A 24,604-nucleotide genomic window follows, 5' to 3' on the forward strand; every position below is an offset into this window, starting at 1 on the left:
TTAGACCGAGGGTCGTTTGAAGCTTGACTGGGGTCCTGCGCAACCTCGATCTGGTTACTTCTGCAGACGACTCCTCCTCAGCTGCCGGAAGTAGCTCATAGGTACCGTCAGCGAGATTTGCTTCTACACGAGATGCATATGCAAGAGTTCAATTTTTCATGCTTTCACATGCAGGTTGCATTTCATGATCTATTGCAGAAGTATAAATTGCATTATGACCACATTCACCTAGACAAGAATTAAACTTTGATTTCTTCGTAAAGTAAAGTGTGTTGCGATTTAAAACTTGGGCTTGACTTGATGGTGATTGTGTACACATATAAGGTTTTAATAACTTTAGACTTCACAAAGAAAGGTGGGGGGTCATTTTGGGTTGCTCAACATTCATTTTGAAAGTTATCATGTTTTTGAATTTTAAACCAACACAACTTAGCATTTAAGCATTTGGACTTAAAATAGTAAGATTATCATTTAAACCAGTAGTATAAATTACATATCTAGAACAAGCATGTCAAGAGTAAACTAACAGAAGTGGTTTCATATTTTTCTAAGTTTTCTATGATTTATAATGCATTTATTGGCTTTTATACAAAATAAATCCTAGGGTGAAATACATAACAGTTACATGTCCAAGAATATTTTTAAACTAAACTAGACATCATTTGGAGTCCAACAAAATTAGTTTCACATTTTTCCTATTTTTGTACATTTTTCTAGGTTTTCAAAGTTTCAGCCTTTTAATCCATTTTAAAACAGAAAAGGTTAAATACGTTTCGTGAAAGGGCCCCTGAATCTTTTGAAACATTACAACGAGGTCCTGATATTTTATGGTTCAAACCCTAGAAAGATTTGGGGCTACACAATTGGGTCCTTAGCTTCACCGGCGGCTCTCAGGCCAAAATCCGGCGAACTCCGGTGACAGGGGTGCGAGCTAGGGCTACGGGCGTGACCAGGAGCTCACCTAGGGTTGTTGCACTGCGGGAGTCATGGGCGGAGGAGGTGCAGTGGCGGCGCTCAACGGGAAGGTCTCGGGCGCGGCAGGGGAAGCTTTTGCGCCGGCGGTGGTGACGGCGATAGCGGAGCAAGCTGGGGAATGGCTCGGGAAGCTGCGGTGTGGCGTGTGTGGTACTGGGGAGGAGTCTGGGGGCGCTGGCGAGAGCCAGAGGGGCGAGCTCGACGGTGAGCTTCAGTGGCGGGCATGGCGGAGGGGGAGAAGTGGCGGGGCAGCTCCGGCGAGCAGGTGAGGGCCCCTTTTATAACGACAAGAGGGTGATGAGGGGATCAGGACGCCGGGGGAGTTGGGCACACGATTGGGCGGGTGAGCGGCGACCGGGCAGAGGCGGAGCAGCAGGAGTGGCCAGGACGGCGTGTCGTGCGCCGGCGGCTTGGCCGGGGGTTGGCCAGGCAGGATTAGGTGTGGCCGAGGGAGGATTGCGCGCATGTTGTCACCTCCTGGATGGCAGTTGGGCAGAGTGGTGCCCGCGCAAAGGCGCCGGTGACTGATCACGGTGGCGTGCGGAGCGCGCAGGCGCACGTGGATGTCGGGCGCTGACTGGCCGTGCGAGATTGCCGTGTGGAGGGGGAGTTGTTGCACGCGGAGACTGGGCGAGGGGGCGCTCCGTCGGGTCACATCGCCGGTGGCGACTAGCTGGGCGGCGCGACGTGCCGTGCGCGATCACCCAGGATCGGGCGCACGTGGGTCTGCCGGGGTGCGCGAGGGTAGCGACTTTGGGCCTATTTTTCTCACAAATTTGAATTCAAACTTCAAATTTTCCAAAACTAGAAGTTGTAGATGGCATTACTATTTATCACTTTTACAAAAGTGGCCTGGTGAAAAACTTAACATATTTAGAGTTAAAATTGGGCAAAGTTCGGTAGAACGCCGACTTAGGCTGAATTTGAAATTTGCCCTAATTTCGACTGAACTTGGGTTCCATTTTTAAATGTCTTACACCCAAAATCCGAGAAAGCTCAAATAACAAAAGTTTCTTGTTTTAAAAAGTTCTACAACTTTTATATTATCTAAAAGTTGAGTTTATATATGAAATTTGGTTTTAACTCCTACCCCCAATTAAGTGATTTTTAGGGTGTTTTTAAACACTTAGGGAATTTGAAAGGTTTTTGAGTTTGGCATTTTGCAATCTGGTTTGTTTCTCATCTTTCCCCCTAATTTCTCTTTTTTTATCCTTTGAGTTCTTGTTTTGCCCTTTTGAATTCATAGTGTGACCTTTTGAATTCTAGGGATGTCACATTGGTGTGGAGCAGCGTCGACGACCGTGTGCGAGTGACATGGAGACCCCTTCCTTTGTGGAGAAGCTCCTTAGTGGATACGGTATCAAGGTGACCGAGGATCTTGGCGTGAGCCTTAGTGACCAAGCCTTTGTGGCAAGTCAAGGGGTGTCCCGGAAGAAATTTAGTGGCTGGGAAGCAATACTCTTGCGTGAGTGCTTCAACAACGTGGACTAGTGATGGCTTAGTGCCTACCGATACCACGGGATAAATCATCGTATCAAGAGTTTGCTTCCCCTCATCTCCTTCTCTTACGTTTCCGCATTACATACTTGCAACTTGTGTGCTTTTACATTCTTAGTGTAGTATCTTGCTAGGATTGACTCTAGGTTGCAAAACTTGTTTGGAATGAGAGTTTCACACTAGATCAACCATAGTTGCACATCTTGATAGTATACAAAAAGCAATGGAAGCCATAGGTTAAGGTTTTAAATTGCCTAATTCACTCCTCCCCTCTTATGCTACGAGCACCGATTCCTTTCAAACATCCGTACCGCAGCATGGGTGCCCAAGCCCGATGTGACCAGGAGAACCATGAGCATCGCCACCATAACCTTTCCAAAAATGGAAGTTGATCTGACGATGCTCTCGCTCTCGACCACCCGATGTGACCAGGAGAACCATGAGCATCGCCACCATAACCTTTCCCATCATGGAAATTGATCCGACGATGCCCTCGCTCTCGACCACTTGGAGCAATACCAAACTCTATCCTTTTTACTTTTGGGAAGGGATTCAATCGAGCCAGCTACCAGATTAACGTCCTTCACTAGGGTGGGTGTGCTAGAAGTGATTGAGTTCGTGAATCGTACGTGATCACCTTGGATTTATAAGGGAGATCTAAGCTAATACTGATCATGTCAGCCAAGGTCGAGCTTACTATGAAAATTCCATCTTTATCCCGTGGTCTTTACGCATGAATGTGGTCGATTAATTTGTATAGACGCAGACGTCCACAAATATGCACGCACACTCACCCCTACGAACACATACACACAACCCTACCCTTACGAGCACCTACAAAAAACTGAACAGGCAAATCCTCAAAATTGACGAAGTCACCACTGGTATCTTGTTGTGGACGAGCACGTCGCCTACCATAAAAAAAATAGTGACGGTTAAATTCTGAAATAAATTCAAAAAATACGACTTTAATTCGCAAGCAAGGAACACAGGCATGTGTAAATGAACGTGGTTTACGTGAGAAACTTGTATCAGAGACTGAGAGGTCATGGATTTCCGGAATAAGACCCCACACTACCACCTCGTGGTCCGGCCGCCCGGCGCGTGACGTGCGTACGGTGGCATCATCACTGGGCCTCGTTTGGTTACTTTTGCTTATTTTTAGCACGTGTCACATCGAATGTTTAGATACTAGTTAGGCTTAATAGATTCGTCTCGCCGTTTAGCCTCCACTTAATGTAATGGGTTTTGTAAATAGTCTACGTTTAATACTCCTAATTAGTATCTAAACATTCGATGTGCCGGGTGTTAAAAATAAGCAGGGAAACGCGGATCTGAGTGTCTCGCGACCCACGGCTCATGAAAACGCGCGCGCGCGGCTGGACGCGACGTTCCGCAGGCCGGTGACACACCGACAGCGAGTTTGGCGACTGCGGTTTTCCTCCCTGATGAAGACCGGTAGAACTAGAACCCGCGTGGAAGCACAGTGCTGAAGCTCACGCTAGATCTCGAGTCTACCGCAATGTCGAGTCGCACACGCCGTGAGAAGAAGAGCTGGGTATAGCATGGAACTTTCACAAAGCTTTCGAGGCTATATATACCCGTGCAGAGCACTAGCTATATAGTGAGCAAGAAGGTAGCTAGGAGGGGATCATATAGGAGAATTAAAGGTAGCTGAGAGAGAAACACAAGGTGTGTGCGTACACTGTACAAACCCAGCTAGCTACTGAAATCTGCATGCAACAGCTTGTAAGGATGGCCATGGCGAGGAAGTCATTCGTTTTGCCACTGCTGATGGCAGTGCTGATGCTGTTGGTCGTGTCAGGGTCGGCGCGCCGACTGGAAGGAGGCGATAACTGGGCCGGCGGCGAGGCCGCCTCCAGCTTTGGCCACCCTATCATACAGTTCCTCAAGCGGCTGTATCTGCAGCAACTGTCAGGTCCATGTCTCGACCCCGGGACCAACAACCCAACAGCGCCCCCTTCCTGCCCGCCTCATCCGTAATGATCTGACGCTAGAATCCAACCAACGCAAATCAACCAACAGATGGACACAAGTCATCACAAGTGCTGTATGTACATATATAGGTGGCCTGCTTTGATGCTATATGTATGCTTCACTGTGTGATAGTGTCAGTGATGATAGGCGATATACTTGTTGCAACCACAATGTGATAAAACACTATGTTTGATTTCTTTGTTGTTAAGTCTCGATAAATGATAGTATCTTCTTTTCTGAATAAAGTGATAGTCCCGATCTGTCATGTGAATGAATGGTTTGTTGAATCCTGAATGGAAGAGGAACAGGTAACTGTGGAGCAGAGTGCGTTCATGCTCCTTGCCATCAGCTACCCCTTGTCCAGCGCACAGGCATGCTTAGCGACACCGCGAGCTTAGTTCCATTCGAGTTCGTGCTCTCGTGCTGCAAATTAAAGAGAGACGACGAGCGGTGTACACATGCGCGTGTGATTTGCAACTTGGCGAGCACGTCTCTGAACATGCCACGCACAGTGGTGGATCAACCCACATGGCCGCTGGAAATGTTCTGCATTCAACGCCCAGCACTCCTTGGTAAAAGCTTCTTTTTTGTCTGGGAGCAAGCAGATCGAGACCATCACGCGTCCTCTAGTCCGTCTTTGTGATTGTGAACGTCTGACTGACGACCTTCCGTTAGACTTTGACTTGAACAGGGGATTTTGACTGCGCTGCTAACGTAATAAGCACTCCGTAGCTACTTCCTATGCCAAGACAACAAAACATTCTTGCGTTTCACCTTGTGTTGGTGGCATAACTTCACCTGTGTAATTCTTCTAGCTTCATGTCTTGGCTGTTGGCAACGGCCGCCGAAGCTTAAGCGCAGGAGTGGTGGCGCGGCATGGCGACCTGCGACAGCGAACCAAACACAAAAGCCTAGCGTGCCATTCTGCTAGCTTCATGTTAGGAACAGAATTCAACGACCATAACTATAAACTGTTGCGGTGAGAAAGCTTATTGCGGCCATGCTCTTTGTTCTCATGGCTACGCCGGGCTCATGGACCCGGACCAAGGGCGGCGAGGTCGTTGGAGTTGCAGGTGCAGCACCAGCACGGCGACCAGCCGCAAGCCAGCCAGGGAACCCTCCACCAGCGAATCCATCGACATGGCGTTGCCGTCACCAGGCTATCGCAGCTGTCAGGGGAGGCATCGTCAGTTCGTCACACTCGTCTTGCATAACCAACGACCCATAGCATTGCAACCTCGTCCGGACCAACGGATCCGTAGAGAAAATTTGGCGGCCGCGGCTATATATCGCATACGCGATACAAAAAAAAAAAAAAAAAAAAAAACAGCGTGTCGCTTGAAGCCGCAACAGAGGGACATGAGTGGGCCGCGGAACCAAGGACTGAAGCACCGTGGGCCGCGATGCATCTGGTTTCCCGGAGACGAGGGAGACAAGAGAGTAACCATGTACGTTCTTTATTTTCCTTATTATCGTTCTGTTTTATTTTTCTTTCTATATTCTTTTTATTTTTATTTCTTCTATTTTATTTATTTATTTCTTTTCATGCACTCTCCTTTTTCCTTCTTTTCTTTTCGATTTTTCTTCTCTCTTCTTTTCTTCTCTTTATCTTTCCTCTCTTTTGGTTAACACTACCTTCCCTCCTCTTTTCTTTTCTTTTTCTTATTCTTTTATATTATTTATTTGCCCTTTTATTTTGTCTACATCCACAACATTTTGTGTATAATTTTCCCTTAAATTATAATTTATATTTTTAATTCATATCATCCATCATTATTTTCGTATATAATTGGAACTTAACAAACCTACATTTTATTGTCCCGTAATAGTAATACTTGATCGATTAGTTGGTGATGCAAACTGATTTATTAGTTTTACATGCTAACTTGTTCGTCACATGTACATATTTTGTTCGTCCTCAAGAGATAATTTGTTCGCCTTCAAAGAATAATTTGTTCGCTTTTTCAAGAGTATTGTTCGTCATCTGTACATATTTATTCTTCTCCAAGAGTAATTTGTTCGTTTTGCAGAATAAGTTGTTTGGCGATGTCGACTTATTTGTTCGTAACATTCAACTTTTTGTTCGTAGTATATTATTATTTGTTCATCATATTTAATCTTTTGTTCCTGATGTCGAAGCATGTGTTTGCAGTGGTCAAAAATTAATTATCTTGAATTCAAAAAGTAATGATTTTTAAAATATTTTTCTAAATATAATCGAGTGTGGTCTTGTTTTGAAGATCTTGTTATAACAAACGTAATGGTGAAATCGAAATTTAATTTGGATGCTCAGTTTAGGATTTATAACTTTTTTTTAGTTTTGAATTTGCATGCACGTAAGCGATGTCATTATTTTTGTCCTTTATGCATACACGCAGTCTCCCCTTCTCTCTCATTTAGAGGGTGTTTGGCTCCACGGGGCTAAAGTTTAGCCATATCACATCGGATGTATCGGATGTTTAGATACTAATTAGGAGTATTAAATATATTCTAATTATAAAACTGATGGAGTCTAATTCGTGAGACGAATCTGTTAAGCCTAATTAGTCCATAATTTGACAATGTGGTGCTACGGTAACCATTTGCTAATGATGAATTAATTAGGTTTAATAGATTCGTCTCGCGAATTAGCCTAGAGGTTCTGCAATTAGTTTTATAATTAATTTATGTTTAGTCCTCCTAATTAGTATCCGAACATCCGATATGATAGGACTAAACTTTAACCCCTCATATCCAAACATCCCCTTACCAAACACCCTAAAATGCTGCATGACGCTTCAACGGAACACTATGTGCACAAACAACCCAAATGACTAATCTGACATCAGGTGATGATCGCTGATCTGTCACGTTCTGCGACAGCGACAGTTAACCACACTCAAATTTGGCTGTTAAACCATGCAATAGCTTCTCTCTCTCTTTTTTACTAGCGTCTATTAGGCCGAAATTTGCTGAACGGCCCGTTTGCGAAATATAGGTGGGTTGGGTTGACCGCTGACCTTGACTTGGCGTCCAAGTAGTCAACAGTTGGACGCGTGCTGCAGCTACCAGTCAAAAGATCCCCCCAAGAGTTTGCCGTTTTGCGTTTGGCATGTGCACCCACCGAGAGCAGTGCAAAGAGCATAGGGACCAGACCATTCGAGTTCAAATTTGGATCCAGAGCTAGAATTCGAATCGAACTTTATTTCCTTTTCGTCTTATTCCATTCCTCCTGTCGTCTTGTGTTACTTTTCTTGTCTGGTTAAACTCCTAATCTTCAGTGAAGCAGGTGTGTTGGCCATTCATCTGGACGTTATGCTTAGTTTATTTCCCGTACAAGTTTAGGTATTTCTGGCATGCTCTCAGGCATGATGCACGCGTGTCATGATCTTCTCCTAGCAAAATGTTCGTTACGTTATGCCTTTCTTTATGTTCTTAAAGAACCAATCATTATGTTTTATGACTGGAGAGGATGGTTTGTGCGCTATCTCCGGTAAACACTCTTTTGGATATGTTTGGCTTTTACGACTCCAAGTCAATTTGTGACCATCAAAATGGTCGTGGTCTCGTGGATAGGATAATTACAGCCACATCGCCGTAACATCTCATGCTTATAGAGTTGTAGTGGATTGTCTCGTCTTCAGTGTTATTCGTTATTATCTACTTCCTCCGTTTCAAATTGTAAGTCATTCCAAGAATCTTGAAGAGTCAAATCATCTCAAGTTTGACTAAAATTATAGAGAAAAATATAAAGATTTATGACATCAAATAGATATACTATGAAAATATAATTGATAAAGAATCTAATGATACTTAGTTGACATCATAAATGTTATTATATTGTCATATAAATTTGATCAAACTTAAAATACTTTGACTCTCCAAGATTCTTGAAATGACTTACAATTGGAACGGAAGGAGTAGGATTTTGCTGTACATTTCTTTAGCACCTTTCTCCCTAACGGAAGACCTGATTGTGGTAAGCTGTCATGCCAAATCGCTAGGTCAACCCATATCGGTACCAAAGGCTCAACTGCTCAAGTTGCCAAATCTATTGTTCCACTTTTGAGATTTTGATTATCAATAAGCAAATTTGTTTTTAAGGTAATTTCATAAAACCGTGCAGGACCTTACAAATATATTCTAATAAAAAAATAGTGGTATGGGGTATAAAATATATTTACTATTACATTAGATAAATATATTTTATAACTAAAGTGCTTTTTTAAAAATTTGTGAAACATCCACGCACACGCACATCCATCCGTATGCATCCTACTCTCAAGAATGAATTAGTTTTAAAATTAGACCAGCATATCTTAAAATTGATTTACAGAATCATTACATGCACCTAGGCACCTAGCAACATGGACATCCACCTATCAATCTGCCAAGCCGTGATCGATTGACATCCATCAGCATCAGAATTGCTTCTCCATCACCCGCTAATCCACTGGCATTGAAAAAAGATGTGCAAGTGCTGAACAGAATTTCGTTCTCTAGGCTGCACGTCACTCACGTTAGTAGCGACAGGGATGGTTGTTGACTCAAACTGCACGTCACTCACGGTAGTAGCGACTGCAGCGACCGCAAGCAACGAGATACTGGGCCGCAGCTACGCTAAGCCCAGCCCAGTTTGGAACAGCGAAAGCGTAGCCCAGTCAATCAAAGGCCCGAACGAAGAATAACAGGCATGTTCGCACAGTCGCTACCCACCGTTCGTCGTTTGTTGCTGAGGCTGACTGACTAGGCGTAGTCCAAGTCAAGTTCTGACAGTGTGGCGCAACTGTACAAACGACAAGTCAGTAGGTACCAGTCTACCAGATGGCCACATCCCCACATGGAAAAGTTTGCCATTTGCGTCCGCACGCACTCGAGCTACATCAGAGAGGGCCAAGCAAACTGAACTTGGAATTTCGCTGTACAACTGGATTCTGAATTTGTTGCTTTTGGTCTCCCTTTGGAGCTTATTCCATCTCTTTTTGTGAATCCTGTCGTCTTCTTGTCTAATTTATCTTTCGATCCCCCTTTCTTTTTTTAAAAAAAAAAGGAAAATGAAAGAAAGCTCCAGTTCTCCGTGAAGCCGACATGGTAGTGGCCAATCATTGTAGACCTTACCCTTTCTTTTTTATGGATTCACTACTATACGCATGCTTTATTTACTTTTGTACTAGTTTTTGTAGCAGATATGATAAACTTTAGTTTACCCGAGGTCTTCCCTGGACCCATAAACAATGCTACTGGTATCATGCCTTTCTTCCTACCATAGAGAGACAACAAATCCAAACATGCTATCCTGCCGAATTCTCTGATCCGATAATCATCCGATATAATCACCCGGACCTCGAATTTCCAGAGTGAACTCCAGGTCACTCATCAGTAAGCTCAGTACCCTGGATCATTTACCCCAACCAGACAACCGTTAGTGCATGCCAAGCAACGATTACTCCTACCACTAGGCTCCAAAGACCGGCTACGTCGCCGCAAATTCCTAGCTGGTAACATCAATCAGCATCCGGATTCCCTCGAGAGACCGGGCGAAACGGATGGAAACGGCATGGGAATACCCGATGAATGGCCGGCCGGGCCGGACAGGGCCGTATACACAAAGCGTATGAGACCAGCAGTGAGGATCTCCTTGCTCCTGCCGGAATAGTATGCGATATATGTGAGACCAGCCGCGGATCTACCTGGTCTACCGTCTCCGTCTCCGTCTCGGTCCTCGTCGGTAGCGCCATGGATGGATCGACGACCGACGATGTAGCTGTAGCTGTCCGATCGATGAGCTCATCGGATCAGGCACAGTTCACTGGTGTTTATTAGGTGTTGAACGGGGTAGAATTCTGGCGCTCGCCGTTGGAGTAAGTGAAGTGCCAAGAACTTTTTTTGTTCCGTGTGTAACTATGCTCTGATTTCTGCGTGCTTACGAACGAACGGGCCGACCGAGATGGCGGTAATTACAATTCAGACGACAAGTCGACGATGCCCAGGACATACGGCCGCGCCGGCGACGACTGCGTCGATCAGTTCCATCGGTGCCGTGACGATTCATCCGCTCCGTCCGTCCGGCCGGAGACTCCATCACTCCAGGCTCGGTCGTCCGTCTCCTTCGATCTCTTTCTCTTGTTCTAACCGATGACGAAGAATTAACGGGACAAGTCACTACGACTGATTAGTGTTGAATGATATAGTACTATATGCATAGGTGACACGTAGATGACTCGGAGACTCTCCGAGTCTGATAGTCTTGTACTGACAGAAAGAAAATTGGGATAGTTGGGCAGTCTTTGTTGCTGATGAGTCTTTTTAGCTAGGATCAATAACTTGTGCTGCGTGAAACTTTGACGGTGAAAATTAGGCGCTCAGGTGAAAGTGACATGAGGCTGTGGCTGGTCAAGTACGTGCCAGGTTTGCTACCATCCCATCGATATCGATATCAGCAGCTAGAGCTTCCTCAATGCTCAATTGCTCATGGATCACGAATCCATGGTGCATGTGACGTGATCTTCTCTTTTGGTGTCTCCAGAACCTTTTGCGACGTACTCGATCAGCTCCAGCTCCTCCAGTGGAGATCATGCAGCATGCATAGGTTGGCGCAAAAAGACAGCGTTTGTGTGTTCGGCCTAAAAAAAGGCACGTTAAAGCAAAAGGGAAGCATAAGGGTGAAAGCAAAAGGAATTTTCTTTTCGGCGCGTGTGAACAGTGGAATAGTGCACATGTATAACGTTTGTCCCTCCCTGGGACCAAAACCAGGCGAGCCTTGAGCACACAGAAAATCCACCGTCCATACAAAAGGTATATGAGAAGGCCGGCCGATCGATGTCCATGTCAAGTTGCGTTTGTGCTCTCTTCATTTCCTGAACGTACGTGCATGTATCACGGCTTGAGCCAAGCAAACACCACTCTATACACAGGCCGTCTGAAGAAAGAGGTGCTGAACCTGAACTGCAGCATCGATCACAGCAATGGAGATAAGACGGCACGAAAATCCTAGACGGAGTAGCCACTATAGTCCCTGAACTTCATTTTGTCCCTCGCCTATCAGAGTCGTCCTTCATGTTTTTGCCCTTGCTGTGGTGGCGTGACACATAGAATTAGGGATGAGAATCGAAAAAAGTTGGAGAACAAGAATGGTCTGTTGGTAACCGAGGGGCAAAATTTGAGGGACGTCCTCTATTCCGCCAAAATTTTAGATGGGCTAGCTGCTCGTGTCTGTTGCCATTATCTTGCTGTTTGCTTCTGTGACGCTGGTCTTCAATATTCAAATGTAAGGCTCTTTCATTCTAAAAACAAAAATGTAACGCTCAACTACTGCACACTTCTTTTGTATGTACTGTTTGGCCTTGCTATAGAGGTTGTATTGTATAATATAATAAACTTAGGCCCCATTTGGTTCACCCTGCTTATTTTTAACACCCGTCACATCGAATGTTTAGATACTAATTAGGAGTATTAAACGTAAACTATTTACAAAATCCATTACATAAGTGGAGGCTAAACGGCGAGACAAATCTATTAAACCTAATTAGTCCATGATTTGACAATGTGTTGCTACAGTAAACATTTGCTAATGATGAATTAATTAGGCCTAATAGATTTGTCTCGTCATTTAGCTTCCATCTGTGTAATGGATTTTGTAAATACTCTACGTTTAATACTCCTAATTAGTATCTAAACATTCGATATGACACGTGCTAAAAATAAGCAAACGGAACCAAACGCCCCCTTAGTCTTCCCTCCCTCGAGTCAAAATTTGTGTTCTCAGCTTTGAATTCAAAGCGGCATAGCAGACGGCCGAAGGGACATGGCATCTCTTCCGTATCAGAAGCGCCAAGAACATTCAAAACCGGCAAGCAGAATGTCAGAAACTTGGAGCTTTTTTTTTTCCTTGGCTGTATGATCGTCGTACACAGTATCACTACTGCAAAATGTCCATGAACAAGAGCAAGAGGAGAAAAAATATGTGATTCCTCCCAAAAAGAGAAGGAGAAGAGTTCCTAAATTAGCCTAACTATGTCTATGTATCGTGTATCCACATCTTAATTTTCTTAACCTAGTCTCTGCACACTCACAAGAAGGGTCGCTTGAGCCCCTTGAAATCCACCGACTCGATGCACTCGACGCCGCTTCTCGATCCGTTGAGGAGCCTGAGAAGCTCGCTGGCCCTCTCCTTGGTCACCCCCATGCAGCCGACCTGCAGCAGGAGGAGCAGCTTCTGGAACGCACCCACCTGCAGGGCCTCGGCCTTGCACGGTCCCTCGCCGGAGAAGTTCTTGCACAGCCGCCACAGCGCCGACACGGCGAACTCGGTCGCCATGTCCGACACGTGCTGCATCTTCTTCACCAGCACCGGCACGGCCAATGCGTGCGCGTACGCCCTGCCGCGGCCTTCCTCCGTGAGGAACAGGCTGTCCAGCACCGCGAGCGCCTTCTCCGTCATGCCCTTGTCGGCGTCGACCAGCAGCTCGACGAGGAGCTGCACCATGCCGAGCTCGACCAGGCGGCGGGACGACGCCGCGCGACCGGTGTTCTGGACAAGGTAGTAGGCGGTGACCAGCGCGGCCTTGGTGGCCTGCGGCGACACGGGCTTCTCCAGGAGCTTGATGAGCGCGTCGTGGATCCCGTCGGTCTCGGACATGGCGTCGAGGCATTGGGCATCGGACGACGAGGCGATCTCCCGGAGCACGACGGCGGCGCTGGCCCGCGCGGTCGTCTCGCCGTGGGACAGGATCGAGACGACGGCGTTCAGCGACGCCGGCGAGGCAATGTGGCGCCTGGACTCCTCGCCGAGCGGGAAGAACACGACCAGCGCGGCCAGGACCTCCTCCAGCGCACCGGTCGTGGTCAACGCCGGACGGTCAACGAGTTGGGAGAACGCCGAGGAGAGAGCACGCGCGGCTCCCGCCGCCGCGAGGCACCGGCGGTTGCGCTCGCTCTCCTTCCCTACCGCCCTGGCTCTGGCCGCCAGCTGCCGGCACGCCAGCCCATCCCCTCGCCCCGCGGCCACGTTCACCGCCGCCAGGAGCTCGGCCGCGTCGTCGGTGGAGACGGGGACGCGGGGCGTGGGCACGCGCTCCACCCCGAGGGCGCGGTTGGCGACGCACCACTCCTGGATCATCCGCCGGGTTGCGTGGTTCGGGATGAGGTCCTCCGCCCGGAGCGGGCGGCCGGAGACGGGGCACGTGGCGTGCCCCCGCTCCAGCCACCCCTCCACGCTGTCGCGGTCGTACGTGATTCCTGTCGGCGCCGTCACGGGGTCCCGCATCATGTCCAGCGAGATCGGGCACACGAAGTGGCCCGGCACCGACGGCTCCGCGGCCGCCGCCGGCGTCGGCGCGGGCTGCCTCGTCCGCCTCGTGGTGAGCGGGACCTCGGCCACCGCCACCCGCACCGCGCGCGGGCGGTGGCGAGAGCGGGACACCGGCGTGACCATCCCTGCGAGGTGGAGCTGAAGACGTGTCCGGCTTGCCGTTGCGGCTGCACCTCCGGTCGCGGCACGGTGGCGGTGGGCGAGCGAGTCCGCGAGCTGACGAGGGGGTGGTGGTGGACTGGTGGTCGGCGTGGTGAAAACACGGGGATATATAGGTTGCGGGCGGGAACGTTGAATGGAAGGAACGTGTGAGGGCGTGCGTGCGCTGGGGGTGTGGGCCTGCGCGATTTGAAGAGTGCGGGCGGGGACTGGAAGGTGTTGGTTCGTTGGAATCGGAGTTTGAATGTTGACCGTTGAACGCAAGTTTGAATTGTACACGCCACGGGCGGAGAATAGCGATGGTATTTTTTTTTTTTGGCCGAGATGGATGGCTGTTTGGATGGCTGCACTTCGAGTTTGGTTGGGGTGGAGCGGCATTTTAGCCATCCCACTTAAGATTTTCATTAGTTTTCCGATGATTCGGATAAGTATGGATAAACTACTTTGGTTTAGGTTTCTTTTCTAAGTGAAATCTTTTTATCCAAAACACGACACTACTCCTTCCGTTTCAAATTATAGGTCGTTTTGACTTTTCTAGATATGCACCTAGACATACACTATATCTAGATGCATAATAATATATATAAATCTTAAAAAACTAAAACGACCTATAATTTGGAAGGAAGTGAGAAGCACATCTTACAAGTACTACCTTCTATTTAACTATTTAAGATCCACCTCAATTAGTTGTCGCCATGTCACATCACCAGTTTGATAATATAAATATAAATCTGAGTTGGGTGGACCCAACTCAAAATATTATAATAGTTAGGGTATGCTACCGCAAACTTGCAAGGTTTAGAACATAAATTGGGAATAGAACGGTAACAATCAAGGATTTGAGACTATGAACACTGAAGGACCCATGGGAAAGACAAGGAATGTTCAAACTTTTCAGTGGAATGTTTCATCATCGATGTCCCCAACCAAATTCAAGGTATAAGTAGCAATTCAATAGTTGGGTTGACCCGGATCCGGCATGATGCCACACTCTACAGCACCACTTGACCAACTACAAGATCCATGACCCATGGGTTGTGACACAGTTATGTGTACAAGCCTTTAATTTTGAGCTTCAAGAAAACAAGAAATTGAGCAGCATATGCCCTATATATAAGGCCTTCACTACCAGAAGCGAAGGCAGGATTGGAGCTTAGGGGGGCTCTCCTTTCCTTCTTCTTCCTCCTCAAATTTGGAGGGGGGGGGGCTTCATGGGATTTACGGCGGTAGGGGGCTCGAGCCCCTCTCGATCTAGATTCCGGTGCCCATTTACGATAACAATAGTTCAACCTTTAAATATGCCTAAGCATTATTCCCCCTCCCCCTCTCATAATCTCTTCTCCCTACGTTACCGCCTCCTTTTTTTTAACTCTTGGAATGAAAGCGAGGTCTCTATTTAAGCATTTGCTGCCCGAAGGCCACTATGCATCACTAGTGTTCGCTATCCCCACCTAGTGACTGGCGAGGCACTATGGTATGAGATGTGTTCTTGCTGCTCGAATACATCATCTTCACGACTACAACTTTTGGGGTTTTTGACTTCTCCACTAGTGCCAATATGGCTAGCATCGGTTTTGCTTTCAAATCCTCATATAGATGTATAGAACGTTGACATCGTTCAAAAACCATACAAGCTAGATGAAAACAAAATGAGGCACGGGTGGGAGTTTTGCTAGTTCTGGTATACTCCCTCCATCCATATATGTTAGCATTCTTGGTGTTTAAATTTTACACATAAAGATGAGCATTTCTTATGTTTTTCCACCTCATGGGCATGCATCAATGAATTAGCGTAGCTTTTTTATCGGCTCGCGCCTTGGTGCATGTGTTATTCCTCGGACTTTAATTAGGGTCATATTAGTCTTTTATTTGGAACCTTAATCTGTATTGGAAATCTAAGGAATTATTCAATATATGGGGCTGAGGGAGCAAGCAACAAATCTAAAGGTGAAAATTGGAAAAGTTGGGGCTGCAAACCAAATATAATTTTTTTGCTGCTTTTTTTTCTCATGCAGACAATATAGCTAGTGTAAGCTTAAGTAAGCAAATTATATTGTTTTGGTTTGGCGCTGAAGATCCTTGCACGATGTCACTAGATCTAGCTATAGGGTGTGATATCAAAGTTTGTTGAGCGCTGTCAGCTAACCTGATTCAGATGGACTCATTGACGAACACATCCATGTCGAACACACTGGCGTGGGTACTGTGTGACGGTTTACGGCTGGCGACGACTGGATCGGAGACTTTGACGGCCGGGTGCACGCGTCGGTCGGTCGGTTCCGTGACCGTACTCGTCGATCCAGCTCGATCGACCGAACGACTAGGCCACGATCCCACAGCTAAGCAGCGAAAGCAGAAGCGAGCTCATCAACAAAGCCCGTTCATCCAATGCGTGTCATCACGAACCGGAACCCCTACGTATACCAGTCTAACAAATCAAACAACTCACTTGCCACTTAGTCTTCAGCCTCGTTTTCTAAAGTTTTTAGTGGACTTTTGGACCTCGGGAGACCAACACGCCACGTTCGGGTTGGTTGCAAACACGAAATTAAAATAGATAGACAGGGCGCCATGACTTGTCCGCTTGGCGAGACTTAAGGACTCACGGGTCGAGTCTTCGTTTCGCCGTATGGATCGATTCGTTGCAGCAAGAAATCAAGGAACAGGTCGACTGGGACTTGGGAGAGGTGGTGGTGTCGATCGTGTCGTTTGGGGCCTTTTCCAAGTCGTGTGTGTAATCGCATAATCGGTAGTGGCATCTAGTCTGTGCAGCACTGCAATTGCAGAGGTGGAGCGAATAGACAGGACGAGATTGAGTAGTGTATGATTGAGCAAGAAGATTCAATAGAGGTAGCCATGCAACGTGCATGGCTCCATCAGTCAGCATCAACATTCAACACCAGAGCCCTATATATGCGTAATTTGACCAAGGGATGGTAATGGTAGCTCTAATGCCCCTTTTAGAATTTCAACTAAGCCCTTAATCGTCTTTAGCTCAAAAACATACAAAATATGAGCCCGATCCTTTAGATTTGTAGGCTAAATTTTTTGTCCATTTAGGCCCCGTTTTCTTCCACTGACTTATTTTTAACACCCGTCACATCGAATGTTTAGATACTAATTAGGAGTATTAAACGTAGACTATTTACAAAACCCATTACATAAGATGAATCTAAACGGCGAGACGAATCTATTAAGCCTAATTAGTCCATGACTTGACAATGTGTTGCTACAGTAAATATTTGCTAATGATGGATTAATTAGGCTTAATTAGGCTTAATAGATTCGTCTCGCCGTTTAGATTCGTCTTATGTAATGGGTTTTGTAAATAGTCTACGTTTAATACTCCTAATTAGTATCTAAACATTCGATGTGACACGTGCTAAAAATAAGTCAGTGGAAGAAAACGCCCCCTTACTTCCCCTACCCATACGGCTGAATAAGGGGGTGTTTGGGAACACCCTATTAAAGTTTAACACCTGTCACATCGGATATTTGGATGTTAATTAGGAGGACTAAACATAAGCTAATTATAAAATTAATTGCACAGATGGAGTATAATTCGCGAGACGAATCTATTAAGCCTAATTAATCCATGATTTGACAATGTAGTGCTACAGTAACCATTTGCCAATGATGGATGAATTAGGCTTAATAGATTCGTCTCGTGAATTAGCACAAGGTTCTGCAATTAGTTTTATAATTAGCTTATGTTTAGTCCTCCTAATTAGTATCCGATGTGACACTGTTAAAGTTTAGCACCTCGTATCCAAACAGCCCCTTAGCCATATCTTTTATTTGTGCTGGACACAGGGTTTAGTGACATACATTTTCGCAAGCCGTGTCGGCGTCGTGCTACTGCACACTAGTTTGGGTCAAGGACGGAATGATGTCAAATGCCATCTCTTATCTTCCGTAGTCCTATTCCCTTTGGACTTCTACACCACAATTCGCAGGATTCCAAGCAACATGCATATTGGGATTGGTTCCCTGTCTGCCATATACTACAGGGAACGAAGACTCATCTCCGTCACGGGTGATCTCTCTACAATCTTACGACGGGACGGGGCAGGCCAAAGCCACGGCAAATGTGGGCATCATGTGTGCTGTGATCTTGGTTGCACATTCATCTGTACCATTAGCATCTCACTGGACACCACAGGTTGCTGAAGATTTCGATGAAGGCCATAAAAATGGACGACAACTTTTCAACTTTGCTACCTTCAATCAATTGTCTCAAAAAACAAGTTAAAAATGGAAAAGAAAATAGAAGGCCATATTACGACTTGGGCCTGGGGCTGATTGGCATAATGTGAAATCGGCTCAGCCCATGACCTGGGCCTCCTGCTTGGCACGAGACGAAGAGCAATCTGGGCCTCATTAGCACAAGATTGGACCGTGGCCCAAACGATCGAGCTCTTGGGCGGCCTTCTTCAGTTGTTCTCTGCGCAAACAAACCATCCCGTAACTCGACCCACACAGCCCACGCGACGTCCCGCAACTCCCTATGTGTGCACAGTACACTGTCTAAACAAAAATGTTTACACAGTACACTGTCCTCTGGGGAAAAAAAAATATGTGCACTGCCTCCTCGGTTGGCATGACGGCAGCAGCAGCGACGCGACGCCCCTGATGGTCAGTCGCCTCTGCCGTCTGCCCTGCGCGGCTGCGCCCTGCCGTCCCGTCCGTCCGGTGCGTAGGCCGATGGCCGCTGCGGCGCTGCCCTAGACAGGACTCACAGGAGTCAATGCCCGCAGCTTGCAGATCGAGTCCCCACCACCGCCGACCGGTTAAGAGGAGGGTAACGTCCATGTTCGGATCTTTCCGAGAATCGGTATAAAACTAATTGTACATTTAATAAGCAGGTTAATGTTTGTATGTTCGGAGATTAATTAGAAAGATTAAATATGAGCTAATTATAAAACTAATTGCATAGATGGAGTCTAATTCGCGAGACTAATCTATTAAAGCTAATTAATCCATCATTAGTAAAGAGTTACTGTAGCACATTGTCAAATCATGAACTAATTAGACTTAATAGGTTCGTCTCGCGAATTAGACTCCATCTGTACAATTAATTTTATAATTAGACTATATTTAATACTCTTAACTAATATTAAATATTCGATGCGATAGTAGTAGCTGGATATCACCCCTAATCTCCTGCTACGGCCGCCGCCCGGCCGCGGACACTGACCGCTCGAGCCCCGAATTCCCCCACCCCTGATGCGATGCCACACCCACGCCACACGGCCACAGCGCCACCACAGTGCCACACAACCACAAGGCCCCGGGCGCGTCGCGTCTCCTCGCGCAACAGCGCCGCCGTACCCGCCCGCCCGGCGTCCGCTTGTGTTAAATGGCCGGCGCTCTCGCGTGTAGTTCCGAGCGGCAGCGATACAGACAGACGCTGTGGCAAGGCGACTAGACGGGGCGCGAAATAACGTTGCACCCCAACTACTCAGCCAGTGGTACCACCACTGTGTTCTGTATCCACGCGACGTGGCCTCCGCGCGTCCAGGGTACATGTGCGAGATCTCCCCTACACAAGTACACCGTGGGTGCGTGCAAATGGCGAATGCCGTAACACCACGGCCCCCGTCCTCTCACTCCCCTCGCGATCAGCTGGCCAGTTTGGCCGGCTCCTTAGGCTCCGGCTCCACCTGGCACCGGCACCGGCTACTGTAGCCCAAGAAGTCGGAGGAGCCAACTCCTCCGGCTCTTGCCAGTTTGGGAGGGGAGGAGGAGGGAGAGAAGAAATTCGGCGCTACAGTAAATGAACATAGCCCGTCAAGAGAAGCCGGAGACAGGAGGAAAATCCACCAAACTGGACCTAAAGGTCAATGCGGAAATAACACTGTCCGAGCGGGTAGTACTGGCCAGTGGCCACACTGCGTGCGGTTTATGGCACTGTAATTAATATACTTGTAGTACAGCAAAACCTTACTGGTAAAGTGGTAATAGTCGTGGCAGGGAAGGGAAGGAAAGGAAACGGGGGATAAAAAAGAGAGAAAAAAACACTAGTATATTGGCATCACATGAAAGCCTTTCTGATGGGACTGAGCAGATGGCAGCAGCAGAGCATCGTACCACACGCTGACCTGAGCTGCTACAGCCAACTACAGCGGCTCCACCCTACGCCGTGAGCGGCCTGCCCTCGCCGCTGGCTTCTTGTACTGGTCTTCAGTAGAGAAACGGAGCGAGGGCGTAGCCTGAACTGGAAGGAGCTTTTGCCGGTGGCAAGAGAGGCTCGCCTCCCTCTCACACTCTGGGTCATACTGCCATGCATGCATCGGCAGGTGCATGCGCAGGGGCCTTTTTCAATCATGACGCCCTGCCTCCATCTCCATGGGGGCCATGGCTCGGGGCTCCATCCCTATGCATCTTTATCAGGTCACTGCTCGCGTCCAAGGCGCAAAAGCAATAGTCCAGTGGCAGGTGCCATGGGAGAAAATGAAATCAAATGGAGGTGACCCAGAAGAAAGAAGAAGGAAAGAAAGAAACAAAAGGGGAGGTTAGCTGCCGCTGGACAAAAGGCTGCGCGAGAAAAGATGGGAGATTCTAGGAGTGGTTTTGGAGTATAGTACATGTAGTAATAACACTTTGCTCGGTGATAGGAAATTTTAAAACCGGATGGCAGCGCGGCAGGGCCGGCAGGCCGCAGCGTGTCAGGCCTCGTCACACACCCTTCGGTCAGACTTCGGAGGGTGAAAGAGAGGGAGAGGAGAGAACCTGAGCATCATGTCACTTCATTTGTTAATTCATAGTGCTGCATGCTCCAATTCAATTATTCAGGCCCCCTTCGGAGGCAGGATAGGAAAAGCGCATGAACAAGCAGACTCTTCAGCTTATTTAGTTGGCTTATCAGCTATCAAATAATATTTTTCTCTCATAATAAATCAGCAGTTTCAGCTTTTCAGCCAGCTTATAAGCTGAAATGAACAATCTTAAGGAAAACAGTTTTGAGATGACATGCATGTGTAATTCTTTAGGAATCAATAACTCAGGAAAAGACAAGGTTGTCCTTTGGAAACACCACGGAAGAACGCAGGAATTCGAGACCTACGCACCATTTTATGTCCCAATTTATACAAGTTAGATGTTTGCAATTCAAAATGAAACATATTACCTTCAATATTGCAGAAATATAGTGAAAATAAACTGAGAAAATGGAATAAAGATGCTAACAGGAAAAAGTAAGCCTGGATTATTTTTTCGAAGTCAAAGAGCTCTTTCCTAAAGACTGTAGGCCTCGCTGCTCCTAACGTTCTATCCGTTTCCCTTCTCTCGAGAGTCATTGAGAAGCAAAGCATGTTATCGTCAAACCCAAAGGTGGCGCCAAGAGGAGCCAGTGTCTAGTGAGTTCCCGTCAGGAATTTTTCCGGGAGGTCCGACCATTGCTAATTTTCCGTGGAATCACGTCATAGGATAGCATTCCATAGGATTGTTTCCTTTCGTTTTCCTGTGTTCCAAAGGGAGCTAAAGGAAAAAATCCTTAGGAATTTCAATCCTACATAATTCCTATGTGAATCCTCCGTTCAAAGGAGACCTTAACGTGTTTTAATCTCTGCCATTGTGCATCCTGTTCCAACGGACGAGTCTCATCTTTAGTAGGGGAGACCTTAACGTGTTTTAATCTCTGCCATTGTACATCCTGTTCCAACGGACGAGTCTCATCTTTAGTAGGGGCTCCCTTGGGAGGGCTCGGACTCCGGCTCCGCACTTTCACCGAAGCACGGAGAAGCTGGAGCCGCACCAAACGATTACAGTGCCGGAGCCGTTTTTGACATTAACAAAAGGAGTCGGAGCCGTTTTGAGACTGTATGGTGGAGAAAAAAATAGCTCCGCGGCTCCGGCTCTCCGCACGGGGAAGCCTGCGTGAGAAGCCCTCCCCAAAAAATCCTGTTAGAGTTGCTCTTGAGTCACTGACACGTGGATCCGGTCCCACGAATCAGTGACCCAACTGCGTCGTGTTCCAGCACCTCCCACTCCCATTGAGTTATCATAGAACGTACAGTTCCAGCCTACACGTGCGTACTCCAGGCATTGACAGATTGAAAAAACCACAGCCGTAGTGAAATGTTTCACCGTCCGTCTCGAGAAATCCAAGTAGTAATATATACTAGTAACTTCCACCGTAAGCAAAGGCGGAGCTAATCAGCTGCATAATCAGCTCCGTCACAACTAAAAAGTAAACCCACTGATGAGTGATGACTGAGTGCGTGCATGAGCTCATGCCCGTGGACTAGGAAAGCCTTGGCGTCAGCCGGCGTGTTGAAAACTTGAAAGCAGCAAGCGCACGGTTGACTCCCGGAGCCATTCGAGGCGGCGGGCGGCCCTACGTGCCCGATCACTGAAGCACAGTACTCCCATGATGAGAGCTACTACAGCAGCTCCAGCTCCAGCTCCCTCTTCAACAGTAGCGGCAAGGAGAAGCTGGAGCGCGTGCGTGGTTAGGAGCTAGCTGCAGCAGGAGCAGTTATTGCGTACTTGGCCACCGGGCAGAGCCGGAACAGAGCCCCTGCCGGGGGTAGCCATGGCTGGCAGTGGCAGCAGCCATTGCTGCGGCTGGAGGAGGAGGACGGCGTACCGGCTGCATGAAATCCAGGATCGCGTCCGTTCTGGAGCGAGGCGCCAGTGCACTGCGCCCCTCCCTCTGCAATTGCTACAGCTCCGCTTGCGGCTTGCTATTCCCGCGTGATTTCGTAAGGATGCCCTTGCTATTTTCTGGTTGGGAGGTCCCCTGTACCAATAGTACTTGGCCTACGGCTGCTTGAGTTCATGCTCCTCGCTCCATTTATTGTTTTATTTATAGAAGGAAAAAAACACTCCAGATTTTTCTCCATGTCGGAACTGAACTTATTGCTGCTGGTACTAGTACTACAAGAGAATTTAGAGTTTATTGATTACTGCAAGGGTGCCATCAGACTGCTCGAAGATAAAGATGGCCGCTGCTTCTTTTTTTAATTCACCCTTTATTAAACTGAATATGAGTAAAAACCACACACATCTTCCTAAAGCACTTCTAGTTATTGTGTGTGCATCAAGTTGGATTGCCTACCTTCATGGATGAACTCAACCCTTCCGAAAAATCTTCTTCAGAGTTAATCTCTTGTATTATAGAACCATTGTATTATAGAGCCATATGGTTTCATCCCCTTTCCAGAATGCTTCCTGCAACTAGAAATCACTTGTCGGCCTTCCCGACAACCAATCGCTTCCACCATTTCAGCATCGACGATACCTTCCAACACTAGAGCTGAGGTGCCAAAGAAGTTGCCACCTCCGTCACGCGCTATAGCTGCCGAGCTGCAGAGAAATTGGAGTTCTTCGATGTTGCAGCATCCACATTTATCTTCGTGAACCCTTATGGAGGCAGAATTCACTTTGGTACCGTAACCTTACCCATTTGCCCAACATTCCCCACATTTTTAACCAGCTCTAACTTAGCAACGAACCTTTCCACAAAGCAGTGAGTCGACAACAGGTTCTGGAACATGTTCTCGTGAATCGCTTTGCGCGTGGCGTGCCATATTGCCTAGAGTCGCACCACAACCCGAGTTAAATTGTCATGTGCAAGGTGCTTCATAACTATCGCAAGCCACGCTCGTGCGTCTATCTCATGTACTTGGCATAAGAACTTTTTCCAATATCCATACTCCTTTTGACATAAAGCAGTCTAGTAGCGAATGTTTTCGCGAATCCGTGTCACCGCAGATTGAACAAGAACTATTAGGTGACATGTTCCTCTGGTGACGCACATCTCCAGTCGAAATAGATTGACGTGAAAGCTTCCACAAGAACACCCGCACCTTCAATGGCACCCTCACCTTTCATAGCTCTGACCATTCTTTTTCTTTTGACTTAGTGTCCGATCTTCGAGCCGAGTGATTTAGCCAAGTTGTTCTTTTCTCACCAAACCGAGAAGACACCAGCATCCTATACGCAGATCGACCCTAGAAGACACCCAACTTTCATAGTGCCATGCCCAGAAATCTTCTTATGTCAATGTAGCAAGAGGAATACTCCCTATCACCTTACTGTCCATAGGGATAAAGAATTTCTGCACTGCTTGTTCCACACTCTCGACGATCGATCAATCAACTCGCTGACTTTCTGCGGGGCATTCTCCTTCGCAGCACACAGGTCTCATAAGACCATCCCTAGATAGCCGGTTTATATTCCAATATTAGTTGACTCACCTGAACCAATTTTTCTGATAATTCCCTGCCTTAAAACGTCTTTTCCATCAACTATAGCGCGCCAAACACGTGATGGCCGCGATCCTACCTCAGCCTCCAGAAAATCACCACTCGGAAAGTATACAGCTTTGAGCACACGTGCAGGGCCTCTGGATCAGACATAATCCGCCAAAGATGGCCGCTGCTGCTACAGTACTACGAGCCGGCGAGCCGCTGCTAATAGGCATGGGCCGGGCCTAATTCCGCGGAGGGAAGCAGCGACGGTTTGACCGAGGCTTGTCTTCAACGGCTGACATGGACTCTGCGCTGGCGGGGCGGGGCGGGGCGCAGAGGCAGACCCGGCCCCATGCGCCGGGTCCACGGAGGGACGCGCCGATCGCCACTCCAGCAGATGCCCCCGCAGCCCCGCTCCCCCTGCTTCTGCGGTACTCGTGCCACCGCCTCCTTTCCCCGAAATGCCCCGCGCTCGCGCCGCACGGCAGGA

At 47.5% G+C, this 24,604-nt stretch overlaps 1 protein-coding gene across 1 annotated transcript; it reads right to left on the reverse strand.

The window, feature by feature from the left end:
- Window positions 1–12,308: 12,308 nt before the first annotated feature.
- Window positions 12,309–14,064, reverse strand: LOC117845250 (U-box domain-containing protein 21). The gene has a single exon (XM_034726220.2). It carries the CDS (start codon window positions 13,880–13,882, stop codon window positions 12,518–12,520), a length of 1,365 nt encoding a protein of 454 aa, XP_034582111.1. The 5' UTR covers window positions 13,883–14,064; the 3' UTR covers window positions 12,309–12,517.
- Between the last annotated feature and the right edge of the window lie 10,540 nt (window positions 14,065–24,604).

The sequence above is a fragment of the Setaria viridis genome, chromosome 1 (genome assembly GCF_005286985.2).
Source record: "Setaria viridis chromosome 1, Setaria_viridis_v4.0, whole genome shotgun sequence".
Classification (NCBI taxonomy): domain Eukaryota; kingdom Viridiplantae; phylum Streptophyta; class Magnoliopsida; order Poales; family Poaceae; genus Setaria; species Setaria viridis.

Coding starts and splice junctions, on each gene's coding strand:
- LOC117845250 (XM_034726220.2), bottom strand. CDS start 13,882: ATGGTCACGCCGGTGTCCCGCTCTCGCCACCGCCCGCGCGCGGTGCGG.